Below are 24,553 nucleotides of genomic sequence, written 5' to 3' on the forward strand. Positions count from 1 at the left end.
CACTGACAACAACAGAAGCAGACAAAGAAGAACACGGAGCAAATAGACACAGAGAACAGACAACTGGGGTGGGGGGCTGGGGGGGAAGGCGAGAGAAATAAAATAAATAAATAAATCTTTTTTTAAAAAAAGAAAGAACCAAGTCTGAGGGACCTGTGAAACTATAACAAAAGATCAAACATTCATGTCATCACAAGCCAAGAAGAAAGAGGCATAGAGTAAAGCTGAGAAAATACTAAAACTTCTCAAATTTACTGGAAACATAAACATACAAATTTAAAAAGCTGAGTGAATTCCAAACAAGATAAACCCAAAGCAATCCACACTAAAATACAACATAATTAAACTTCTGAAAACTAAAGAAAAAGAAAAAAATCTTGAAAGTAGCAAGAGAAAAATAGCACCTTACCTATAGAAGAAAAACAATTAGAATTACAGCAGAATTTCTTATCAGAAACCTTAAGACACCAGAAGGGAGCAGAATAACATTTTTTTATGTGCTGAAAGAAAAGAGCTGTCAACCCAGAATCTTTTTTTTAATTAATTCCCACCCCCTGCCACCTGCACTCATTGTCTGCTCTCTGTGTCCATTTGCTGTACGTTCTTCTGTGTCTACTTCTCTTCTCTGTCTACTTCTCTTCTCTCGTCTTTCTCTTTAGGAGGCACCAGGAACTGATCCCGGGACCTCCAATGTGGGAGAGAAGCATTCAATTGCTTGAGCCACGTCAGCTCCCTGGTTTGACGCGCCTCTCATTGTCTTTCCTCACTCTCTTTTTTTTGTTGTTGCATCATCTTGTTGCATCACCTCACGCTGTGGGCCAGCCCACTGCAGCACCGGCCAGCTCTCCACAGCGTCGACCAACTCATCTTCACCAGGAGGCCCCAGGAATTAAACCTGAGACTGCCCCCTGGGAATCAAACCTGGGACCCCCATATGGTAGAAGGGAGCCCAACTGTTTGAGTCACATCCACTTCCCAACCCAGAATCTTATATTCAGTGATAACATCCTTCAGGAATGAAGTATGTACTTAATTCAACCATGCATCCAGTGATTAAAAAGACTTACACATCTGTATTACAATATATATTTCAAGGCATTTACTAACTAGTACTTTGAATAACTCATTGAATTATAAACTTTTTGAATGCAGAAACTGTCTTAGTTGCCCCTCTAAGAAGCCAAACACTAGATTTTGCAAAAATCAGATTCTCAGTAATATCTCTTGAATTTAACTGGGTTCCCCAACAGGGTCATGGTGACAGAGCTTCTGCAAAGCCACTCATATATTTGAGATGCTAATAACTTAGGTGCTAAGTCAAGAACTAATTGTTATCTAAGAATTTTAAAAACCAAAAATTAAGATGCAATTAATATAAATCAAAATATAAATTATGGGAAGTGGATATGGCTCAATGGATAGAGCTTCCACCTACCATATAGGAGGTCCAGGGTTTAATATCCAGGGCCTCCTGGCCCGTTGACAAGCTGGCCCTTGCAGAGTGCTGCCACACATAAAGAGTACTGCACCACGCAGGAGTGGTGTGCTCACATGAAGAGCTGATGCAGCAAGGTGACTCAACAAAAACAGACACAGAGAAGAGACAATATGAAACATAACAGACTAGGGAGCTGAGGTGATGCAAGAGAATGATCGCCTCTCTCCCACTCCAGAAGGTCCCAGGATGGGTTCCCAGAGCCATCTAATAAGAATACAACAAACACAGAATGCTCAGTGAATGGACACAGAGAGAAGACAACCGGGGGCGGGGGGATTATATATATATATATGTATATTTATATATATATAAATTATTTCCTTGTGAAAAGCAGAGAGAACTTTACCTTACATGGCACAATGAAAATCTCAGCACACATACTGGAATTTATTCTAATTATTAGTAGTATGTCCCACTGGCATAGTTTTCCTTTATTAAAAATGGAAATTTCCTTAGTCTCATGAAGAAAATACATATACATATGTGCACTAAGCTCTATGACCTTCTTAGAGTTACTCTATATATAGAATAAATATATTGGGCGGTGGACTTGGCCCATGGTTAGGGCACCCGTCTACCACATGGGAGGTCCATGGTTCAAACCCTGGGCCTTTCTTGATCCATGTGGAGCTGGCCCATGCGCAGTGCTGATGCGCGCAAGGAGTGCCCTGCCACACAGGGGTGTCCCCCGCATAGGGCGCCCCGTGCGCAAGGAGTGCACCCTGTAAGGAAAGCCGCCCAGCGCGAAACAAAGTGTAGCCTGCCCAGAAATGGCGCCTCCCACGCGGAGAGCTGACACAACAAGATGACGCAATGAAAAGAGATACATATTCCCGTGCCTCTGACGACAACAGAAGTGGACAAAGAAGACACAGCAAATAGACACAGAGAACAGACAACCGGGGTGGGGAGGGAAGGGGAGAGAAATTAAAAAATAAATAAATCTTTAAATATATATATATATATTATATATAATTAATCAAGTCGTAAATACCTTTCAAGATATGCAACCACAGAACATCCTGTACTCGAATCTAGCATGTACATAGAACATGTATACAAATCCTATCTTACAACAGGAAAACAAATGAAATATCTCATCTAATTTCTAAATATTGTTTTCTAACTTTCTTACCTCTCTTCCAGCTAGACAAAAAATTCATCTTTTTATGAAAAGATACATTTAAACCCTGAAATCATACTCAGTGCAGCAAGAGGCTTAAACTACAAGGAGCACTTGGAAACTGATACTATTAGGGGGACTAGCAGATTCCCCTCACCATATCTCGTTCACTGTGGGGCTGAGATTCATTTACTGGGAAGTTTAAACTACTTAATACTGATTTTTTTTTTTTCTGAATGTATATAGTTAATTCATTTAAGTTAAAAGCATGTATGACGGCAGCACTCATCTGGATTCTTCTAATTAATAACTAGTTGCAAGTTATTCCCATGAGTGTATATGTGTGTCCCTGTGTGTATGTAAGTATGTAGAAATGTATATTTTGTTTCAAAGAAGTCTGTCCATCTCTAATATCTCCAGTAACCAAACACTCAGCTCTTGGTAGAGTCTGACAAAAAAATTTTATATTTATATAGAATAACACACAATAGTAAAATCTTCACTTTCATTAAATATTTATTAGAATCACTGGAACCCCTATAATTTATTCACTGATTAAAAGTTGACTATGACTACTGTACAGTCAACTCTGTCTTTGACTGTGACTAAGGCACAACTACGTGATTGTGGAAGGCGTTAAAAACCTCTGGGGAAGTGGACTTTTCCCAGTGGTTAGGGCGTCCGTCTACCACATGGGAGGTCCTCGGTTCAAACCCCGGGCCTCCTTGACCCGGGTGCAGCTGGCCCATGTGCAGCACTGATGAGCGCAAGGAGTGCCGTGCCACGCAGGGGTGTCCCCGCGCAGGGGAGCCCCACGCGCAAGGAGTGCGCCCCGTAAGGAGAGCCGCCCAGCATGAAAGAAATTTCAGCCTGCCCAGGAATGGCGCTGCACACACAGAGAGCTGACACAGCAAGATGACGCAACAAAAAGAAACACAGATTCCCTTGCCACTGACAACAACAGAAGCGGACAGAGAACACACAGCAAATGGTCACAGAGAACAGACAACTGGGGTGGGGGGGGAAGGGGAGAGAAATAAATAAATAAATAAATAAATCTTAAAAAACAAAACCAAAAAAACCTGTGGTTATGTAGTGAAATAACAATAGAGTTGCACTAACTCAGAAGTCAGGTTCTCAAGTCAGCAGGTAAGTTAAAAAGACAGTTTAAATTTACCAAATACCATTGACTGTACACTTTGGATGGATTTAAGCTTTATTAATATGTATCAATAAAACTGATTTGTTAAAAAAAAGTTGATTATGAGAGAAGTCTGAATATGGCATCTCTCACTGATTACCACATGAAACACGAATGATGATTTGACTGATCTGGCTGGAAAAAACATACAATCTACCAAGTAGACAGACAGAGTGAAGTCAGGCTATATTTTGGGCTGTTCAATTTTAACAGGAACCTACAAAGCATATGGTAAAAAAAAAAAAAGAATATGGGATTTAGTTTTATACATGTATACGATCAAGCATTTTTTTTCCTTCACTTTCTTCATGGAGACCTTGGCAGTGTGATTTTTTTTAAGATTTACTTTATTTATTTATACCATACACACACCCCCATTGTTTGCAATGTGTGCTCATCTTTTTTAGGAGGTTCCAGGAACCGAATCCGGGACCTCCCATGGAGGAAGGAGGCATCCAATGGTCTGTGCCACCTCCACTCCCAGTCATGTTATTTAATTAACCTGTGCTCATTTATTCATCTTTCAAAACACTAGAGAAACAGCAGAATTTGTTTTTAAGATTAAATAAGATATATGTGCCTAGATAGGAGTTTTTAAAGTAATACTTCCATAATTTGTCAAGTTGCCTTTTATGTTATTTTATTTTTTGAAATTGAAATAAAGTTTAAAAAAAGAAAATAGGAAGAGCATTTTATTCTCCTTTCCAAAATGTAAGATGACCTCAGCAAAAAATTTCCAAGTAGTTAAATGTCATCTTTCATACCAATATCTCACCCTCCTCTTTAACTCTTTTCTTACACTGTCCTAAATGTCCCACTACAGCGCCCCACAAATTCTTCTCCCTTCCAAAATGGACTGCATGTTCTTAAGTTACTCACTGCTCCCCTTCCCACCAAGACTCTCAATCCTATTTGCAAGTGGGATGCTTTAACACATACGGGCAGACTACAGATTTCTCTTTATCACCAAATATAAGTTTCCTAAAAGCAACAACGCTTTATTTTTTTATTGCATTTCCTTAGTGCTTGCCACACAGTAGGTGCTCAACAAATACACTGAATAAAACCAAAAGCCCATAAAAATCAGCATGAAAGTAGCATTAAAGAAACATTCTCCCCAAATTATCTTCCTGTTACAGTTTAAAAATCACTATTTTAAAAATAACTGAGTAATTCAAAGTCCATAAAACCAAAACTAAAGATTATTTCTTTTCTCTTATGTATATCCCTACCCTTGATGCCAATGCCCAGGAGTTACCAGAATTTGACCTTATGAGTCAATAAACTGAGCAGTTTATTGGGGTTTAGCATCTTCAAAGATTTATAGGAGTTTGTCCACCTTTGAGGTAGAAAGGAAAGTCAATGAGTGATTATCTTCATGATCGTATTTACTTAACTCAGGGTAGTAATGGTTTGTCAGAAATGCTCCTGGTTTACTAGTTTATATAGTAACAATTGGGGTATCATTTGCACTGTTTTCTTTTTGTTCTGTTTATGTTTTGTACGTTAAAGTTTAATTGCATAAACACTGAGTATGAAATGCAAACTTTGACAACTAATGAAGTAACTATATACCCTTAATTTCAATGGTATTAAGTTTTTTACTTTAAAAATTCACCCTAAGACATCTTTTTTAAAGCATAGGGTTTTTTCAGGAACAAATTATCTACTTTAAGCAGCAGAAGACTATAATTCAATTTTCGGGAATCAGACAATTCATAGCCAATTAGACGACCCTGACTGGCTATGGGAGTAACCTCTCATCTCCAACTACAGGGAATATAACAGACAGAGAGCCCCAGCTGCTGCACTCTGAAATCCTTCACAGTATTTGTGCAGAGGCCACTCTTCTCACTGACTGCTCCCAGTCAATGGCTACCTGCAGTAAACATACTAAAACAGGCCTATTCCTGGGAGATGTGGGAATTCCTAGGTCGGGCAACTTTCACTCGAGGACTTCCTGATGACCCTGGCAAACTTTCCTCAGAACTACACTGCCGTCTAAGACACTTTCGTTTACTTACTTCCTTCTTTACCTCTCTCCTTCAATTAGGGTCATACTTGCATCATGGTCTGTCAGTTCTCCTTGCCTCCTTCCCCATTTTCTCTCACAAGCATTTCCCCTAACAAATTTCCTGTTTGATCCCATCTTTGCATCTGCTTCTCAGAGAACCAGAACTAATACAACTACAGCTCCTCTTGAAGCATCATACATTTTCAAAAATTCTAACCATTTTTAATTATTTCTAAAATATCTGCTTCTCTAATTTACTAAAATAGAAAACACTGAACATGACAATTCCATTGCCTTTTGACTGGTGAAGAGCTCATTGAAGACCCACCTAACTCATAAGTAGTAAATTCTTAAGGGGAGAGACTTAGAACCATAGGCAAATCAACAAATATGTACTAAGCACCTGTTGTACATGAGAAATATGCTAAGCATAATAGGGAATACAAATAAGACCATATTCTTGCCCCAGAGTTACTTGGATGTAGAAAAGGAAATAGCCATAGCCATAGACTCAGAAACTTTAAACAGCAGAATGTCAGAAGTACTACAATTGAAGTATAAGATACTAAGGAGATTAAAAGATTAATTCTATTTATGGGGTGGAGTAACAGCAGGAAGGCTCTGTAGCAGAGCTGGGATTTGAAATGTCCTTTAAAAAACATCATCAGAGCCTTCAGGCTGACCTGCTTATAATTAAGAAGAGTCCACCAAAGATGTGGCCCATGCTTGCATATACTTGGCTCTCGCAAAGCAAATGCCCTCCTATTACAATTCTCTCATACCCTCTCATCCCCAGGGTACCAATTATTCCTTAGTTCCCCTCCAAACATTCTCCACTCCCAGGATCCCCTCTTTCATCACTACTACCACTTTGATTCCTAAACCAAAAATCCAGGAATCACCAGGGCTCCCCTCTCTCACTGCCCCCACCCATTCGATCACCAGTCTACCTCAAAGTCTCTAAAACCTGTCCACTTTTTTCTCTACCCACATTAATATTGCCCTACCGAAGACCACAAAATGCTTCAAGTCTCCTACCTGGCCTTCCTGCCTGCCCACAGTTCTGCTCCCACTGAATCCATGCTCCAGAGGAGATATGAGGAGACAAAGATCCTTCAAAATTCATATCTAAATGTCAATATTCTGTTTAAACACCTTCAAATAGCTCTTCATTGTTCACAAGATAAAATGTAATAATTACGCTCAAGAGATCTGGCCCAGCATTCCAGACTCCAGCCACTCACAACTCCTAAAAGGCTAAACTCCTCTTAGTCTCCAAGCCACTACAAATCCTTGTAATACACTTCCCTTCTCATCCTCATCTGACTAACTCTCACTTACATTTAAAACATCACTTTTATAATTTCCACACAAGGACAGGTTCCTTGAGCACACAAGGACAGGTTCCAAGCTTTCTTCCTATATCCTCCCACTCCCCATAAGACCATTATTATTCAGCCTTTTTTCCTTTATAAGCCCATGCTATATTTCTATTAACTAGTGCCTTTAAAATTCTTCCTGTTTTAATGTAGCAGTATCCTTTCTTTTTTTTTTTTCAATGAAATCCTATGCAGAGCTTCCATATGTGAAAGCATCTTAACTTAAAGCAGCAAGGGTTCCCCCAGAGCCCACCTTCATTCAGCCTCCCTCTCTCAAGGCATTTATTCCCTGAAATCTAAGACACGAGCAACTGCAACCCCACTGTACTGTATTATACTGCCTAGTCAAAGGAGGTAACACATGTAGTAGAAAGAATTGTCTTTGAAGCCAGAAAACCTTAGATTCAAATTCCAATTCTATTCCTTATTAGCTATAAGATTTTGAGCAATTTGCTTTTCTGAGAATTCATCTCCTCAGCTGTAAATGTGAGAAACTACTACATTGAAAATTCAATTAGAGAACCCACATATCTATGGCAAATTCATTTTTAAAATTTTTATATATTTTTTTTTTATCAGAAAAGTTATGAGCTCAAAACCAACCATGCAGAATGTGGAGAATTCCCATACATCACCCCTCCACCAACACCTTACATTGTTGTGGAACATTTGTTACAGATTATGAAAGAATATCATCAGACTATTACCACTAACTATGGACCATAGCTTACATTTGGTATGTTTCTTCTATACATCCCCTATCATTAACACCATGTATTAGTATTGTACATTTTTATAATTCATGAGAAACCACTCATATCTGTACTGTTAACCACAGTCCATCTTCCCCCACATGGTTCACTATGTTATTCATTCCCATGCCTCATACAATCTATCCAAAGTATACACTCAATGGCTATCACTTTTATCAGAGTTGTAGAGTCAGAAAATCATGATGAAGCTACATCATAGACCACCATCAATGCATTCTAAAGACTGTGAACTTCATCCCAGGCCCTCAAAAGACATCAAAAGTTCTGAACAAGGGCGTGACATGTTCAGAAGTACAATATAACTTCTACGATTTGAAAATTAATAATGGGGTGGGGGGGAACTGACTCAGGAGGCTACTGCAGTAGTGTGAGAAAGGGGACTCAATTACAGTAGCCGAAATAGGAGGGAATATATTAGAAGAACATGTCAAAGGCAAATGAGAACAAGTATGAGAACATTCTATCATGAACTATAACAAATATATAATACTAATCAGGGTGTTAATAATTGGGTGATTTGGGGGGAAATACACCAAATGTGAGAAATAGGCTATAGTTCACAGTTTGTAAAAAATGTTTCACAACAAAGCAAGGTATTGGTGGTGAGGTGATGTATGGGAGCCCTGAATGATGATATACATGTCTGTCTTGTAAATTCACAACTTTTACTATATACTTAGTGCTTATGTATGATATACTTCATTTTTTAAAAATTTTTAAAAGGGGGGGAATGAATCCATAGGGTCTACCTGGGTGTGGACAGTAATGCTAAGAAAGAAGTCAGACACAAAAGTTTTAAATAATGAAGCCATTAATCAAGAGGAAATACAAAAAAAAAAAAAGGAAAAAAGGGTAGGTAGAAGGGAAAGAGGTGATGACTAGTTTGGAAAGCACAATGTTTAATATTGAAAGAAGTACAGGTACACCTTTACCCACTCACTCAAATAATCTGAGTGCCTATTAGGTATCAGGCACTGTTTACGTAAGGGCTAAAATCAAAGTAAGATATGATCCCTGTTTTCAAGGAGCATCCTATCTAGTTGGGGGAACAAATAAATAAATAAGAACTTAAAATTCACTGCTAACTGCTAGGGTAGGGTGTTAAAAGAAAACAAAGGAGGGATATCCAACTCAATCCTAAAGACTCTGAAGTTGTGAGTCCAGAAGGATGAGTAATGTTGGGTCAGGCACAGAAGGGCGGTCCAGGAAAAGGGAACAACAACATGTCCAAAGAGCCTCAGGTAAGAGACCACAAGTTGGGCACATCTGCATAGTCTGAAGGAAGAGTTCAAGATGTGAAGATATCCACATGAAATACCCAGCAAGCAAGTGAAAATTCAGGTTATGGGTTCCCCAAAGCACATCCAAATATGCAATTTACTTTCACTCTTCTCTTAGGTTGCTTAGACTCATCGGCCGTCAGTCTTTGAATAAGAACTGCAAGAACTTTATATATCAGGTAGACTGTGCACACTTCCACTTCCTCACCATCACTTCCTCTACTATGAGGTATCTCTGCTTTAAGTTAAACCTGGTTTATGTAAATAAGCCAAGTGAACTGGTAGGGACTGTAACAAATTGGAGATAAATGCTCTATTTAAAGGCAGCAGTCATTCACTCATCTCCAGCAGTATACCACCTTGTTTGAATGCAGACCCAAAACTGAGAGAGATGTTCTTCAAGAAAAGTTTTAAGTTTAGATTTTATATATCTCCCATTTTTTAAATATTGGCAACTAGTTACACTTAAAAATAACAGTCAAACAAAACACTTCTGTGGACAGAAATCGCAAGAGCCACCAGCAGAGCAGAGTTGGAACAGGTCTGCCCACTCCTACGCTGCTGTTTCTACTCCTCCATATGACCCCTGATATCTTGTTGGTTCCCTCAGGGTAGGAGATGCTTCTAAGACATACGACCCCAAACTGCTAATGCTTTATAAGTCCTTTTGTATGTTTTAAACAATTTTTCTGTCTACTTACCCATCGGGATACCAGTTTCTAACATCTCCTACTCCCTTTTTCTATTGCAAACTAAGAGGCCAAGCTTGCACGTAAAGCAAATGTAATTAGAGCAAAAACCCAATAGTATTTCTAATGAATAAAATATATGCACTGTATGTAATCTCCTTGGTCTTCTAAGAAAACAGCATCAGAGACATTTATGACTAATCAGACACCTGAAAAAAGGACAGCTACATAAATCTGAACTATGAGCATATTCTGCTAACAAATCAAATCGTTTCTACTATAAGATGGGGGAGGAGGAGTTAAGAACAGACAAAAGGAAAGTAAAAGTTGCTAGGCTGTGAGAAATAGACATCTTTTAAGATGCTTATTTAAAAAAGTATGTGTTTACTACAAAAAGTACACCATAACACTTCTCAGTAGGAGCAAATATATATATATATATATATATATATATATAAACCAGATAACATTCAACATTCTTTGAGCAAAAAGAAATTATGATTTAAAAACACTTAGAAAAGAAATCTCTATATTTATAAAAAGGTAAATAAAAAAGGAAACAAAAATGACTCTGGTTGTTTTTACTGTCATTCAAATACACCAGTTTCTGATGTTTTAATGTGTTTTTAAAGTGAAAGTGTTGTTTTGGAAGCTTTTAAAATGTAGCAACATTTCCTAATTACACTAAAACATTTAAAAGAACAGATCATAGGGTATAACTTTAGATAACAATGTGGCAAACTTGAAAAAACGTACGAAAGGTTAAATATGCTAATCGAAAAGTGACAGTACCGAGATTCTCAGACTCCCCCCCCCCCCCCCCCAAAAAAAAAACCTGAAAATAGTGGCATTTGCACGCTCCCGGGTTAATCGGAGGAATGGGGTGGAGGGTGGGAGTGGAGAATGGGGAGTGATTACTGAGGGCCAGCAGAGCAGGTCATGTCCCAGTTCCTACTGGCAGGCGAGCTGTGCAATTACTTAGAGCAAGCATTTTGGCCGGAACACTTCTCACACAGCACTTAAATGTGCCTGACAGCAGCTACCGAGTAAGAGGCAGAAGGCGGAAAAGTGGCCTGCTCTGACCTCCACTGAAAACGGAGGCTCCTCCAACTGTTGCCTCTGAATCAACGGGCAGGGCATTAACCTCTCAGCGGTTCGATTATCCGAACAAACTCTCCCTGCTTCCTGCGGCCTTCCCACACACACCGGGTGAATGTCAAAACCGAGCGCTAGCCGAGTGTGGGGCACCTCGCAGTGTGCGCTGTCCTTTTGGAGGCGTAGAGACCGGGAAGAAAGGCAGCCCTGCGCGCGCCCCGCCTCCCCAGCCCTGCCCTAGCCCGGCGCCCTCACCCGGGGTGACGGCGGGGAAGCGGGGTCCCGCGCGCTCCTCACCTTTTTCAGCGCAGGCACCAGCAGCCCCCGCCACTTGGGCGCGTTCTCCTCGCTGAAAAACTCGTACGGCAGCTGCTGCGCCTGCATGGTGCCCCCGGGGCGCCTCTGGGCGGGGAGGGGGGCGGCGGCGGCCGGGCCGGGGAGGGAGAGGGCGAGCTCGCGGCGCGGAGCTGGGCCGCGGCCCCGCGGGACAGCCCAGCCCGGCCCCTTCGGGGCGCCGCGCGGCCGGGCTAGCCTTGACGACGGCGCTGGGGGGCGAAGCCCGCGCCCGGCCACACACCCGACACGGACACCAGCCGAGGAGAATGAACGCGGCCGGGAGGCGGCGGCATGCCGCACCACCGCCCCAGGGCCGAGCCCCCCACCCCGCCCCGGCCCGCCGGCGCCGCCCCGGGCCGGACTCCGCCGCAACAGACGTCTGCCCGCCGGGGCGGCGTTCCCGGGCCCGGCCTGGCCCCGCGGCGGAGCCGGCGGCGGGGGAAGGGTGTGTGGACGGACGCTCGGGCCGCGGCGCCCGCTGCGCGCGGCGGGGACCCTGCAACGCGCTAGGCCCCGGGCGGGGCGGAGCCGGGGCCGGGGTCTAGCGGGGGAGGGGAAGGGCCCGAGATGGTTGTTGCGGAATCCGGCTGCCCTGAGGTGCCGCCGCCGCCGCCGACACCGGTGTAGCGCCGCTGGAGCTTCCTACTTGCGAACTGAACCTGCTCGCCACTGAGCATGCGCCGCCGGGCTGGGGCGATTTGCTCCGGGTTTTCCAACTCGCCAGTGATGGCCCAGGGAAGCGCCGGAGAGGGAGGGCTCCGGGCGGCGCTGAGACTGCGCCCCCGGGGGCTGCCGAGGAGGGGCGAAGGGGCCCCGAGAAGCCCGACCCCAGGCAGATTGGGCCCCCGCGGCGGTGGGGAGCGAGGGGGGCGGCCACCTATGGTGAATCGGCCCCCGTTGTATTTGAGTCGCGAGAGATCTGGGCCATTCGTTTTGCTCAGAGACGTTTGTGCGTGTGTACTTTGTTCGCGAACAGGAAGATAAGGACTGCCTAGAGCATGCAATGTGTAGTAAACAGACTGGACAAAAGATAGGATCCCTTCTCACGGGAACACGGTGTTCAATATTCGTGGGGTAGTAAGAGTGATTTCAGTGTTTCCAATCGGTCTTTCCACATCACTAAAGGACAAAATAAGCACACGTAGTATTGATTTTCTGTGTGTTTTCAGATTCAGTCAGTTGATCTTTCCCATTCCAAATATGAATTCCTCCAATAATCCCCTACCTTCAGTGGAAAGAGACCTCTTCTGCAGCTAAATTTACTTATGTCCCTCTCGGGCCATTTAGTCTATAATGTGTTGTATTCTTAATCTTTACATAGTAAACACCTGGAAGGCAGACCTTTTTCACTAGGGTCTGCAAAGAGTAGGCAGTGGTCTATAAATTGTCCCTCCATATCAGGGTGCAACTATTTTTATAACAGTGGCACTCTGTAGCAGGCATCTCCAGGTTTATCATTAAATACCTTTTGAGCACCATCTTACTTAATCCTTAATAGCAACCTTATTCTCATTTCACAGATGAGACAGTTTAGAGAATTAGCTTAGATTGAAGGTGACACTGTACCCAGCTATCTTCGAGAACACTAACCAGGAGCACATAGATGAAAAAAGTTAAGCCATGTTTCTTAGTCGTTTCAGGAGCTCTTTAAGAATCTGAAAAAAAGTCTTGGTCCTTTCCTTTTAAAAATGTTCCCACACTTTCATAGGGACCAAAGTGATATTTTGGAATCCATTCATAAACTCTCTGAATAAGGAGTAGAGATACCATAGCTTGGAAAGGAGTTGGGAGGCACAAGAAGTGGTCTCAGAGGAACACAGGTCAGCCATCTTCAATTATCTAAAGGACTATTATATGGAAAAATGACTGGTTTGTATGATTCTAAATGACTGAACTAAGATCACACCTCTGCAGCAAACTTCCTTGGCTTCCCATTACCCTTAGAATACATTTCCAACTTTGTACTATAGCCTACAAAGCCATGCAGCTGGTTCCTGCTTACAGTCTCAACCTTTTCTCATTATTCTTAACCTTGGCTCCTAACATTCCAGTCACACTGACCTTCTATACACTCCTAGAAAACACCAGCCTCTTCCATGCCTCAAGGGCTTAGCTCTCCCCTTTGCTTGGGACTCACTGCTCGTAACTGTTCAGCTGGCTAGTTTTAAACTTCACCACATCTGACCACTCTTGAGTAGTTTCTGTCTGTATTTTTCTGTCATAGGCTTATGGTATTTTATTCCTTGCTGGTACTTAATCACAGCCTCTTTTTAGTTGTTGGTGCCCCCCTCCCACTAAAATGTAAATTCTAAAAGATCAGCAATCTGTCTAGTGTAGTTCATCATTGTATCCCCAGATCCTATAGTGCCTGGCACGATAAATATTTTTGAAATGGTAGAAGTTGTATGGGGGAAACTTGCAAGAAGGAAGGCTATATGTGTCGCCCAAAGGTAACGGGTGGTCGCCGGAGTTGTGCAAGTAAAAACCATACATTCACTACCCTAGAGATATCAAAGAGGGTTAAGGATTCGACTTGAAAATCTCTAAATATTCACCCCATCCCCAAGGACTTTGCTTGATTTTCCTGTAGAGGTAAACAAGCCCCAGAAATGTGGATTCCAGCCTGGGCTGTACAGGCTCAGAGACCGGGGCAGGTTTTCATTAGAACGGAGGTTTGGGCGCAGGCTGAGAGCAGCAAGCAGCTGGAGGAAAAGTGCGGTGATGATACTCCTCACTTCTCAACTGAGAAACAGGGGGAGTGGTGCCGGGCTTGGCGCCGTTCAGGTCAGGAGGCACTCCAGCCCCTCTGCAGTTTTCGCCTATTTTTTTCTCTTCCAACAAAACAAATCACCCACCGACACGCAGCGAGTCAAAACAACCGTGCGGGAGGCAGGACGTAGAAACCCCCAGCCCGCTCGGCATCACGCGCCTATTGGAGTGCCGTGGCGCAGGCGCAGAGGCTGCGGCTCACGCCCCTCTGCAACCCCAAATTGCTCCGCGCCAAAGCGGACGTGACGCACGGGGGCGCGTCCAGGCGGTCTAGCTGAGGCCCGAAGAGGGCTCTTTGAGGAGACTTAGCCGAATTCAGAGAGCGGCGGGTCGGAACCCGGGCGGCGAGGCAGGGGGCGGGGAGAGCGTTTGGCCCCACGGCGCGCCGCCTGCAGGTGGAAGGGCGGCACACTCGGCGCTTTGCCCCAGCAGTTGGCCGAGAGTGTAACACACTGTTCCCTGCTTGGCTCCGGCCACAGCTTTCTTCCTGAAGCTTTAGAACCCGCTGCTCTCGTCTTCAAGAGCCTTCACTGACGTTTAAGGATAAAGTCCAAAGTCCTTAGCCTGATTTTCATGGCCTTGTACTGTCTGGCCAACACTAACCTTTCCAGCTGTATCTCCCACTCAAAATAAACTACCTGTTGCCTTCTGCAACTACATCACAACACCTTGCCTATATTATCTGCATACACTGTTCCGTGTGCCTGGAATGCTCATATCCTTTTTTCTCCAACCCAATCCGTCACAGCCCCACTCCAGCCGCCCATACACATTCACCATGGAACTATTGCCCACGCTATTGTTCCCCCAGTTCAAATACCAGTTCTCTCTGAAATCTTCCTCAGTCCGCATTCAGGATTCTTTGAACTTCAGGGCCCATCAAGCAAAAGGAACAGCAGTTTCAAGCATGAACAAATTAACTGTCCTTTCTCTGGCAACATACCCTCCCTTTATTCTTCTCACCATCTCTTTCTTCCCATCCCTACTTCAATTCCACTTATCCAAATAGTGGGTTCTTCTCCAGAAAATGCTCCATAGAAAACAATGGTCGATAAAGCCACTGGATGCCTACCTTTTAGTCTTTAGTTAATAGATTGAGTCTCTCCCTCTCTCTTCTCTTTGCAAAGATGGCGGGGAGCAGGGTACGCAGTTAGAAGCAATGACAAAAGGTTCTCCAAGATATATGGGACTATTCCTTGCATTTCTCCTTTTCCAGGGTCCCTACAGAATCCAGTTTTTTTCTTCAAAGTTTCATTCCAGTTGATTCAAGTTGTAATGGCCCTCAAACTGACACACCCCAATCCAGTATTTTAATCAAATTCCCAAAAGGGAATTTGTCAAGGAACCTGATAAAATGATTCCTAAATGTATATGAAATAGCAAAAACCCAAGACTACCTAGTCCTCCTTGAGAGAAAAACATAGGGCACTTATTGGATAACTAAAGTAATTAAAACAATGAGGAATTGCATAGGAACAGACAGACAAACCAATGTATCAATAGAGAACCAAATACATAGAAATTATTTATGACACAGCAGACATTGCAGATGAGTGGGGAAAAGATAGGGTTGATTAAGTAGATGAAATAGGGATAATTGATAATACCTAAGTTAAAAAATGAAATTAGATCCCTAACTCACCCCCTATACAAAATGATCCCAAGTATATAAAAGACTTAAATGTAAAAAGCAAAATCATAAATGTATTAGAAAAAAATGAATAATATCTTTATGAGCTCAAGGTAGTAAAGGTTTTCTTAAATAAGATGCAAAAACACAAACCATAGAGGAAAATTGTGACAAAGTTTACTTCATTAAAGTTAATTGCAATTGTAAATCAAAATACACCATAACGAAAGTGAAAATACAAGCCAAATGCTAGAGAAGGCAGTTGCAATTTATATAACAAAAAAAAAATATTAATATCCAGAACAGGCAGTTTACTGTAGAGGAAACTGGTGATTAGATGTTCAAACTCATTAGTAATCAAGGAAATGCAAGTTAAGACGATAATGAAATACTATTTTGTGCCTATTGAATTAACAAAAATCTAAAAGTTGGATAATTCTAAGCTTTGGAAGAAGGTAAAGCAACTGAAATTCTCATCCACTGCTGATGAGAAAATAAATTAAGACAACTACTTTAGAGAACTACTTATTTTTCTTAAAAGGTGAACATGAGCATGTCCTATATAAACTGACATGGGGGTTATTCCCATAGCATATATACTCAGAGAAACCTTTTCACATTTGAACCAGAAAGTATCTCACTGCACAGTTAAATGAATAAATAAGTTGTGGAATACTGTGGAACACCGAAAATGAGTGTACTACTGCTATACACAGCAACATAGGTGAAGTGTATGTGTTATGTTTTTATGAAAACATAACATTAAACAAGACTAAACAAGAAACTACACACTACATTCTTCATTATATAAATTGCAAAATAAAATAAAACTAAATTTTGTGTTCTTTATTGTAGTACTCTTTCACCAAGATGGTACAATGAACTTCTCCTGCTCTTCATGCCTTAGTGTAGACATCATTCCCATATTGAATAGAACTCACCCATTGAACTGATAGGATTTTGCAAAAATTATATGTGATTCCTGAGTCTAAGTTATGAACAACACTGGGATTTTAGCTTTGTGGAACAAGTTGCATCATGGGAACTCAGGCTCAGATACAACAGAAACTTTTAGCAAATCACTGTTTTGTTACTTATATAGCCCAAATTGTCCGAAAGAACAGAGAAAGAGATCCCATCCTGGCTTGTCTCCCTGGGAAGCAAACTGCCCAGGTCAGGATCTGTGGATGGCAGCTCCAACACATTCCATTTTTCAGAAGAAATGCGATAACAAATCTCAGTTACCCAGAGGGAAGGGACCCTGCTATTAAGAGATCTCACCCTGATAAATGGCTGGAACTGCTTGTGCCCAGTTTTGGGTTTAAAATATGGTCAGGCCACTCCACTAAACCTAACATCTCCCTTGGACTGGAGAATGAAAACATTGAAACATCTCTACACACTAGAAAAGTAGGTGGGGGCGGGGGGATGGGCCAGAGTTGTGAGATGGCCCTTAAGTATATCTCTCTCTCCTGGTTCCCTCATGCTGAGGGAAGTCAGCCGCCATGTTGTGGGGACACTCAATGAAGAGATACTGAGGCCTTCCCATTAGATATGTGAATGAACCATCTTGGAAGTAGATCTTCTAGCCCAAGTCAAGCCTTCAGACCACTGAAATCCAGGTCAATTTCTTGATTGCAACCTCGTGAGGAATCCTGACCCAAAACCACCCAGATAATCCACTTCTAAATTCTTGACTCACAGAAACTTACATAATAAATGTGTTTTTTTTTTTAAGCCTCTGAGTTTTGGAGTAATGTGTTAAGCAGTATGAGAAAGCTAATACATTTATGGATATCCATGAATGGTGAAACTATAACAAAAATTTTAATTAATACCAAATTCATAATAGTGGTTATGGAAAGACTTTTAAGACATAAGGTTAAGGGAAACGGACTTTGGCCCAGTGGTTAGGGCGTCCGTCTACCACATGGGAGGTCTGCGGTTCAAGCCCCGGGCCTCCTTGACCTGTGTGGAGCTGGCCCACGCGCAGTGCTGATGCGCGCAAAGAGTGCTGTGCCACACAGGGGTGTCCCCCGCGTAGGGGAGCCCCACGCGCAAGGAGTGCACCCATAAGGAGAGCCGCCCAGCTCGAAGGAGGGAGCAGCCTGCCGAGGAATGGCGCCGCCCACACTTCCCATGCCGCTGACGACAACAGAAGCGGACAAAGAAACAAGACGCAGCAAAAAGACACAGAAAAAAAAAAAAAGAAAGAAAAAGAAAAAATAAATATTAAAAAAAAAAAAAAGACATAAGGTTAATTACAGAAAAAAATAGTATAGAACAGATTTTGCAATTGGGTATTTTTTTGCAGTTCTTGTTGTTTTGTTTGTTTTTTGAGGTACCAGAATGGGGATTGAAACTGGAACCTCATGTGTGAGAAGCTGGTGCTCAGCCACTGAGCCACATCAGCTTCCCTGAAATTGGGTTTTATACAAGGGACTACTGAAATACAAGTAGTTCCATTTCAAACCTGGATAGTGGGTACACAGCTGTTCATCATATTATTTAAAATATATACTCTTTTTGTCTGTTTAATAAGTTATAAACACACAATGGAGTAATGGCTACAATGGGCCAGTAGATAGGGCTAAATGGATTTATTGATGATTTTGAACAGGACTGTGACAGTCTCAGAAAGGCACTTAAGAAAAAAAAAATCTTCCTGCTGTGAATTATACATCAGAGTTGGAAGAGGCTAGAAGTAAACAAGCAGACGACAGTGTAAAGACAAAACCTGTCTATACTAACTGCTGGTTTCCCTCTTCTCTTCTCAGCAAAATAAAAAATAAAAGAAATTTTAAGAGGCTGACATTTCTAAGACTTCTCTGTCTCAGATACTGAGGATAAGATAGGCAACTGAAAATAAGAATTACATTTTAGGTTTGAACACAGGTCAGCCGACTCAAGGGACTTTCTGCTTTTTGTTGGGTCAGACAAATCGCTTATTACCTATTGTAACAAGTTGTATACTTTGTGTCCAGAGGAAGGGCTGTCATGTCAATAATATTCATTAGCATACACCTTTTAGAGTTTAAAATCTGAATACAAAGAACCATGATATATAACCAAAAATGCTCAAAGTCTAATTTTAAAAATAATTTAGTGTTAAAAATGTCAATTAAGTAATGCATTCACACAATTGAAAAACTGTCTTTTACCCTGTTGTAACAGTTTGATACTGATTATGAATTCCAAAAATAGATATTGGATTAAGTTTGTAAACTGGTCTGAGGTTTCACTTTTACTTGATTAAATTATGATTAGGGCTTTGATTGGGCATTGAGTCCCCGCCCCTTGGTGGGTGGGGCCTCACAGATAAAAGACATGGCAAAGGACAGAGTTGGGAGTTTTGATGCTGGAGTTTTGAGCTGGAGATCAGGAAGTAAGTACACAGAGGAGCAGAGCAGTTGAGTCCAGAGAGAAGCCCCTGGAAGAGAGGAATCCAGGAAGCCTAAACTTGGCAGATGTCGGCAACCATCTTGCTCTAACACATGGCAACAGGCTTTGGTGAGGGAAGTAACTTATGCTTTATGGCCTGGTAACTGTAAGCTTCTACCCCCAAAGAAATATCCTTTACACAAGCCAACAGATTTCTGGTATTTTGCATCAGCACCCTTTTGGTTGACTAATACATCTGCCCACCAACTGTATATATAACTTCTACTCTGTTTCCTAATAGGTATCAATTTTTACTTCTTATATATTCCTCCAGTTTCTCATTGCAAATACAAGCAAACACAAATATATCTTTAAACATTTTATTTTGAAAAAACTTCAAACACAAGAAAGTTTTAAAAACAGGACAAAAGGCCCTGAGGCTCAACAGACTTGCAACTCCTATCCTCTGGTTTATTGGACTTACCCCAGCCAGCTAACAGGGAGGTGAAGAAGGTCAAACACCACACCAGGGAGCCAAGAGTGCCTGCAACTGCAAACAGAACTGCATCCATCATCCAAGTGGAATCTAAGCACCCTCTTGATACAGAGGTGGAGTGGACATAGCCATCCCAGAGTCCACAGAATGGAGGAGTGGAGTATGGATTGGAGTGGACTTGCTGATGCTCTCTTCTGGAATTGCTGTGATTAGTGATGGAAGTAAATGTGGCAATGAGGTGGAGAAAGTGGCCATGATGGCTGCTGGGGGTGGGGAGCGGGAAGAAGAGATGTGATGTGGGGGCATTTTCAGGACTTGGAGTTGTCTTGGGTGGTACTGCAGGGACAGTTACTGGACATTGTGTTTTCTCCCATGGCCCACTGGGTGAAGTGGGGAAGAGTATAAACTTAAATGTTGACCATGTGGTGCAGAAGTGCTCAGAGATGTGTTCACCGAGTGCAGGGAGTGTCCCACAATGTTGGAGGAGGTTGTTGTTGTGGGAGGAGTGGGGTGAGGGGGGTACGGGAGTATATGGGAACCTCATATTTTTTTAATGTAACATTAAAAAATAAAGACAAAAATAATAATAATAAAAACAGGACAAAGACCCCATACACCGTTCACCCAGGTTCAACAATTTTTAACATGTTGCCACATTTTTAAAATCATTTTCTGTTTCTTTCTCTCCATATATACATATATATGTGTGTTAATTTTTTTCTGAATCACTTGAGTTAAGTTGCAAATTTCATCCCCTTTTACCCACAAACACTTCAGTGAGTCAATATGCATTTCCTAAGAACAAGGGCTTTTACTTACATAACCATAGTACAATGATGAAATTCAGAAAAGTAACACCACTACAATACTGTCATCTAGTTTTTCAGACTTTATTCAAATTTCGTCAATTGTCCCAACAATATACTTTATAGCATTTTCTTTTCCTGGTTTAGCATCCAATCCAGAATGGTTTACTACATTTAATATTCATATATCCTTTGTTTCCCTTTAACTGAAACAGTTCCAAAACCTTTCTTTGTCTTTCATGGTATAGACATTTCTTACTTTTTAAAAAAAATAATGTTCCTCAATTTGGATTTGTCTGATGATTTCCCACGATAAGATTCAGGTTTTATACTTTTGGCAGTCATGGTACCTAAGTAATGTTATGTCCTTTTCAGAGTATCCCATCATGGGACAAACAATATCAGTTTTTCCCATTATTATTGATGCTGAATTTGATTACATGGTTATGGTGGACTCTGCCAGGTTTCTCCACTATAAAATTACTTTTCTCCCCTTTGTAATTAATTAAGAATAATAATTTATACCCTAATATGTATTTTTAAAATGTTTTGTTTTCTTTCTTTCTTCCTATCCCCTCATTGTTTGCACTTGCTGCTTCTGTTCATCTTCATTTCTTTAGGAGGCACCAGAAACTGCACCAAGGACCTCCGATGTGGGAGAGAGGTGCCTGATCCCTTGAGTAACCGCCATTCCCTGCTTTCAGGTGGTTCTCATTATGTTTTTCTTCTTGTGTCTCTTGTTCCTTCAGCTTGCTGCATCTGCCTATCGCGCCAGCTTACTGTCTTCTTTAGGAGGTACCAGGAGCTGAACCACAAACCTCCCACGTGGTAAGCGGGAGTTCAGTCACTTGAGGCACATCTGCATCCCCATATATGTATTTTTAAAACACTTTATTGAGTATGATTCACATATGATTCACCCATTTAAAGTGTACAAATCAATGGTTTTTAGTATATTCTCAGAGTTATGCAACTAACACCACAATCAATTTTGAAATATTTTCATTACCCCCAAAAGAAACTTTGTACCCAATAGCAGACATTACACCATTATACCAGATTTTTACCTCCTATCCCTAGACAACTACCAAACTGCTTTCTGTCTCTATTGATTTACCTAATTTGGGTGTTTCATATAAATGGAATCATACGATATGTGTTCTTTAGTGACAGGTTAATTTCATTTAGCATATTTTCAAGATTCATCCATGTCGTAGCATGAATCAGTACTTCAATCCTTTTAATGGCCAAATAATATGTGATTTATGAATGTACTATATTGTTTATCCTTTAATCAGTTGATGAACATTTAGATTGTCTTCCCTTTTTGGCTATAGGGAATAAAGGTGATTTGAACCTTTGTGTGTATATGGACATATGTTTTCATTACTCTTGGGTATATAATTAGGGTGGAATTGCTTGGTCATATGATAACACTGTGATTAACCTTTGAAGAAATGTCAGACTGTTTTACAAAATGACCGCACCATTTTACATTCCAACCAGCAATGTATAATATAAGGGTTTCAATTTCCCCAAATCCTCACAAATAGTTCTTATTGTTTGTCTTTTTTATTATAACATGACTAGTGAGTATGAAGTAGCATGTCATAGTGGTTTTGATTTGTAATTCCCTGGTGGCTAACGATGTTGAATATCTTTCATGTGCTTATTGGCCATTTGTATATCTTTTTTGAAGAAATGTCTATCAAGTCCTTTGCCCATTTTTTTGCTTGGCTTGTTTGTTCTTCTGTTGAGTTATGAGTCCCCACAATGTACATTGAAAAGCTTATACTTTTCCCATTGAATGGTTGAAATCAATTGACCATAAATGTCAGGATTTATTTCTGGACTGTCAAGTGTATTGCACTGAATATATGTCTATATTTATACAAATACCACACTGTCTTGAATACTATAGCATTGTAGGAACTTTTGAAATCAGGAAGTGTGAGCCCTCATATTTTGTTCTTTTTGAGACTGTTTGGGCTATAATTATACCATTAATTAGTAAACACTTTAGTGTTCACTATTTGTGTTGGACAGTCCTATGTTTTTAAATTTTAATTTGTATTCTAGTAATATATGGATAAATACCCTTTTTAAATTTTTAAATTTATTTCTCTCTCCTCCACCTCTCCCCCCACCAGTTGTCTGCTCTCTGTGTCCATTCGCTGTGTGTTCTTCTGTGATCGCTTCTATCCTTATCAGTGGCACCAGGAATCTGTGTTTGTTTTTGTTGCATCATCTTGTTGTGTCAGCTCTCTGTGTGTGTGACGCCATTCTTGGGCAGGCTGCACTATCTTTCGCGCTGGGCGGCTCTCCTTATGGGGCACACTCTTTGCGCGTGGGGCTCCCATACGTGGGGGACACTCCTGCGTGGCACAGCATGCCTTGTGTGCATCAGCACTGTGCATGGGCCATCTGCACATGGGTCAAGGAGGCCCGGGGTTTGAACCGCAGACTCCCATGTGGTAGGTGGACACCCTATCCATTGGGCCAAGTCCACTTCCCTGGATAACTACCCTTTTAACCACATTCAAATATGTAATTCAGTGCTGTTAATTACAGTCACAAAGTTGTGTCTTCATCACCATCATCCATTTCCAAAACTTTTCTGACACCTCAAACAGAAACTCCATACCAATTAAACATTAACTTCCCATTCCCTTTCCTCTCCCCAGCCCCTGGTAAGACATATTCTAGTTTCTGACTTTATGATTTGCATATTCTCCTTATTTCATATAAGTGAGATCATATAGTGTTTGTTCTTTAGTGTCTGGCTTATTTCATTCAACCTGATACCTTCACGGTTCAACCATGTTGCAGCATTCATCAGAACTTCATTCCCTTTTACAGCTGAATATTACTCCATTCTATGTGTAGGCCATATTTTATTTATCCACTCATCTGTTGATGGACACATGAGCATTGACAGGGAACCATGCGAGTGCACAGTTTGGTGTCACTTTAATTTCATGATCACACATCTCAAAGAGGTACTCAGTATCACCCAGCAGGCTACTGAATCTCTAGTAAGCTCAGTGTATCAATCTGCAGAACTCCTAATTTACGTCTTCTCCTCTTTTCTTATACCTGTTTTCCCTACCTCCTTTTCACCTCTTTTTTGTTCCTAATCTTGACTTCTAATTTATTGAGAACATCAAAACCATCAACCTGAAGATCATCTTGTCACCACCTCCCTTATTTTTACTACAAAGACCATGCTTCCTCTGTCACTCCATGTTACTTGCCTCAAAGAAGTGGTTTGGCCATGGGGAAAGGAAACTAATATTTTTTTGAGCGTCTCTCTTGTTCCATTTTAGTTTATGAAGCAAGTATCAACACCCCCACTTTTCTGAGAAAAGTGAGGCTCACTGAAGTTAAGCACTCTGTCCTAGATCAGCAGATGCCCAGCTATGGGCTGATGCCACACTTGGTTCACTCCAACCCAGTGGCTCCTCTTGCTGAGGACTCCCTGCACAGTGCTGTTTCAGGTTGATCTTTTGACCAATGAGACTGTTCAAGAGAGGGAAGTGCCAACCGTTTTGTTCTTTAATCTTTTGAAGGACACCCTGTGCAAGGCTACTGTCAGGTTCATCTAGAGCCAATGGCAGGCTGTGACTTGAAGAGGTCCCCTTGCTCAATCCCATTCTTGTTCCTCAGCAAATTTGTTTTTAGGAGGGAAGTCTGATTATTAGTCACTATTCAACTATGTTCCAACTTTAGTACTAGAAAAATGGATCCTCAGCATAAGTCTGTGAAACCAAAACCATATTTCTGTGTTCATGATATATGCATATACCACTCTCTTTTTGAGTATCCTATGTGCTTTAAAAAATGGGACCAGAACAGGGTCTCTCAAAATTGAGATTCATTCTAAGTTAAGAGCTTAGCATGATATAACACAATCAGAATTTTTTTAAAAGCTATTTTCTATATTTTATAAACCTTTTAAATTATGAAATATTAGGTCATTTTCCTGAAGTCAGATAAATAAGTGCATATGCTATGTGCACTTTGGAATGTCTTTAATTATGTGTTTCTATTGGCTGTAATTATCCTGGAATGTGGGTGAGCCAA

The 24,553-nt window shown here is 41.3% G+C and overlaps 1 protein-coding gene across 2 annotated transcripts in view; it reads right to left on the reverse strand.

Annotated features, from left to right (window-relative positions):
• Positions 1 to 11,816, reverse strand: part of SOS1 (SOS Ras/Rac guanine nucleotide exchange factor 1) — a 186,846-nt gene extending 175,030 nt beyond the window's left edge. Inside the window, exon 1 of one of the 2 annotated variants that reach the window (XM_058278427.2) lies at positions 11,350 to 11,816. In XM_058278427.2, the coding sequence (XP_058134410.1) occupies positions 11,350 to 11,436 (87 nt within the window). In that variant the 5' untranslated portion in view covers positions 11,437 to 11,816. The remainder of the gene's footprint in view (positions 1 to 11,349) is intronic. The other variant, XM_058278428.2, reaches the window with a different exon arrangement.
• Positions 11,817 to 24,553: the final 12,737 nt, after the last annotated feature.

This window comes from Dasypus novemcinctus, chromosome 17 (genome assembly GCF_030445035.2).
Source record: "Dasypus novemcinctus isolate mDasNov1 chromosome 17, mDasNov1.1.hap2, whole genome shotgun sequence".
NCBI classification, from domain to species: domain Eukaryota; kingdom Metazoa; phylum Chordata; class Mammalia; order Cingulata; family Dasypodidae; genus Dasypus; species Dasypus novemcinctus.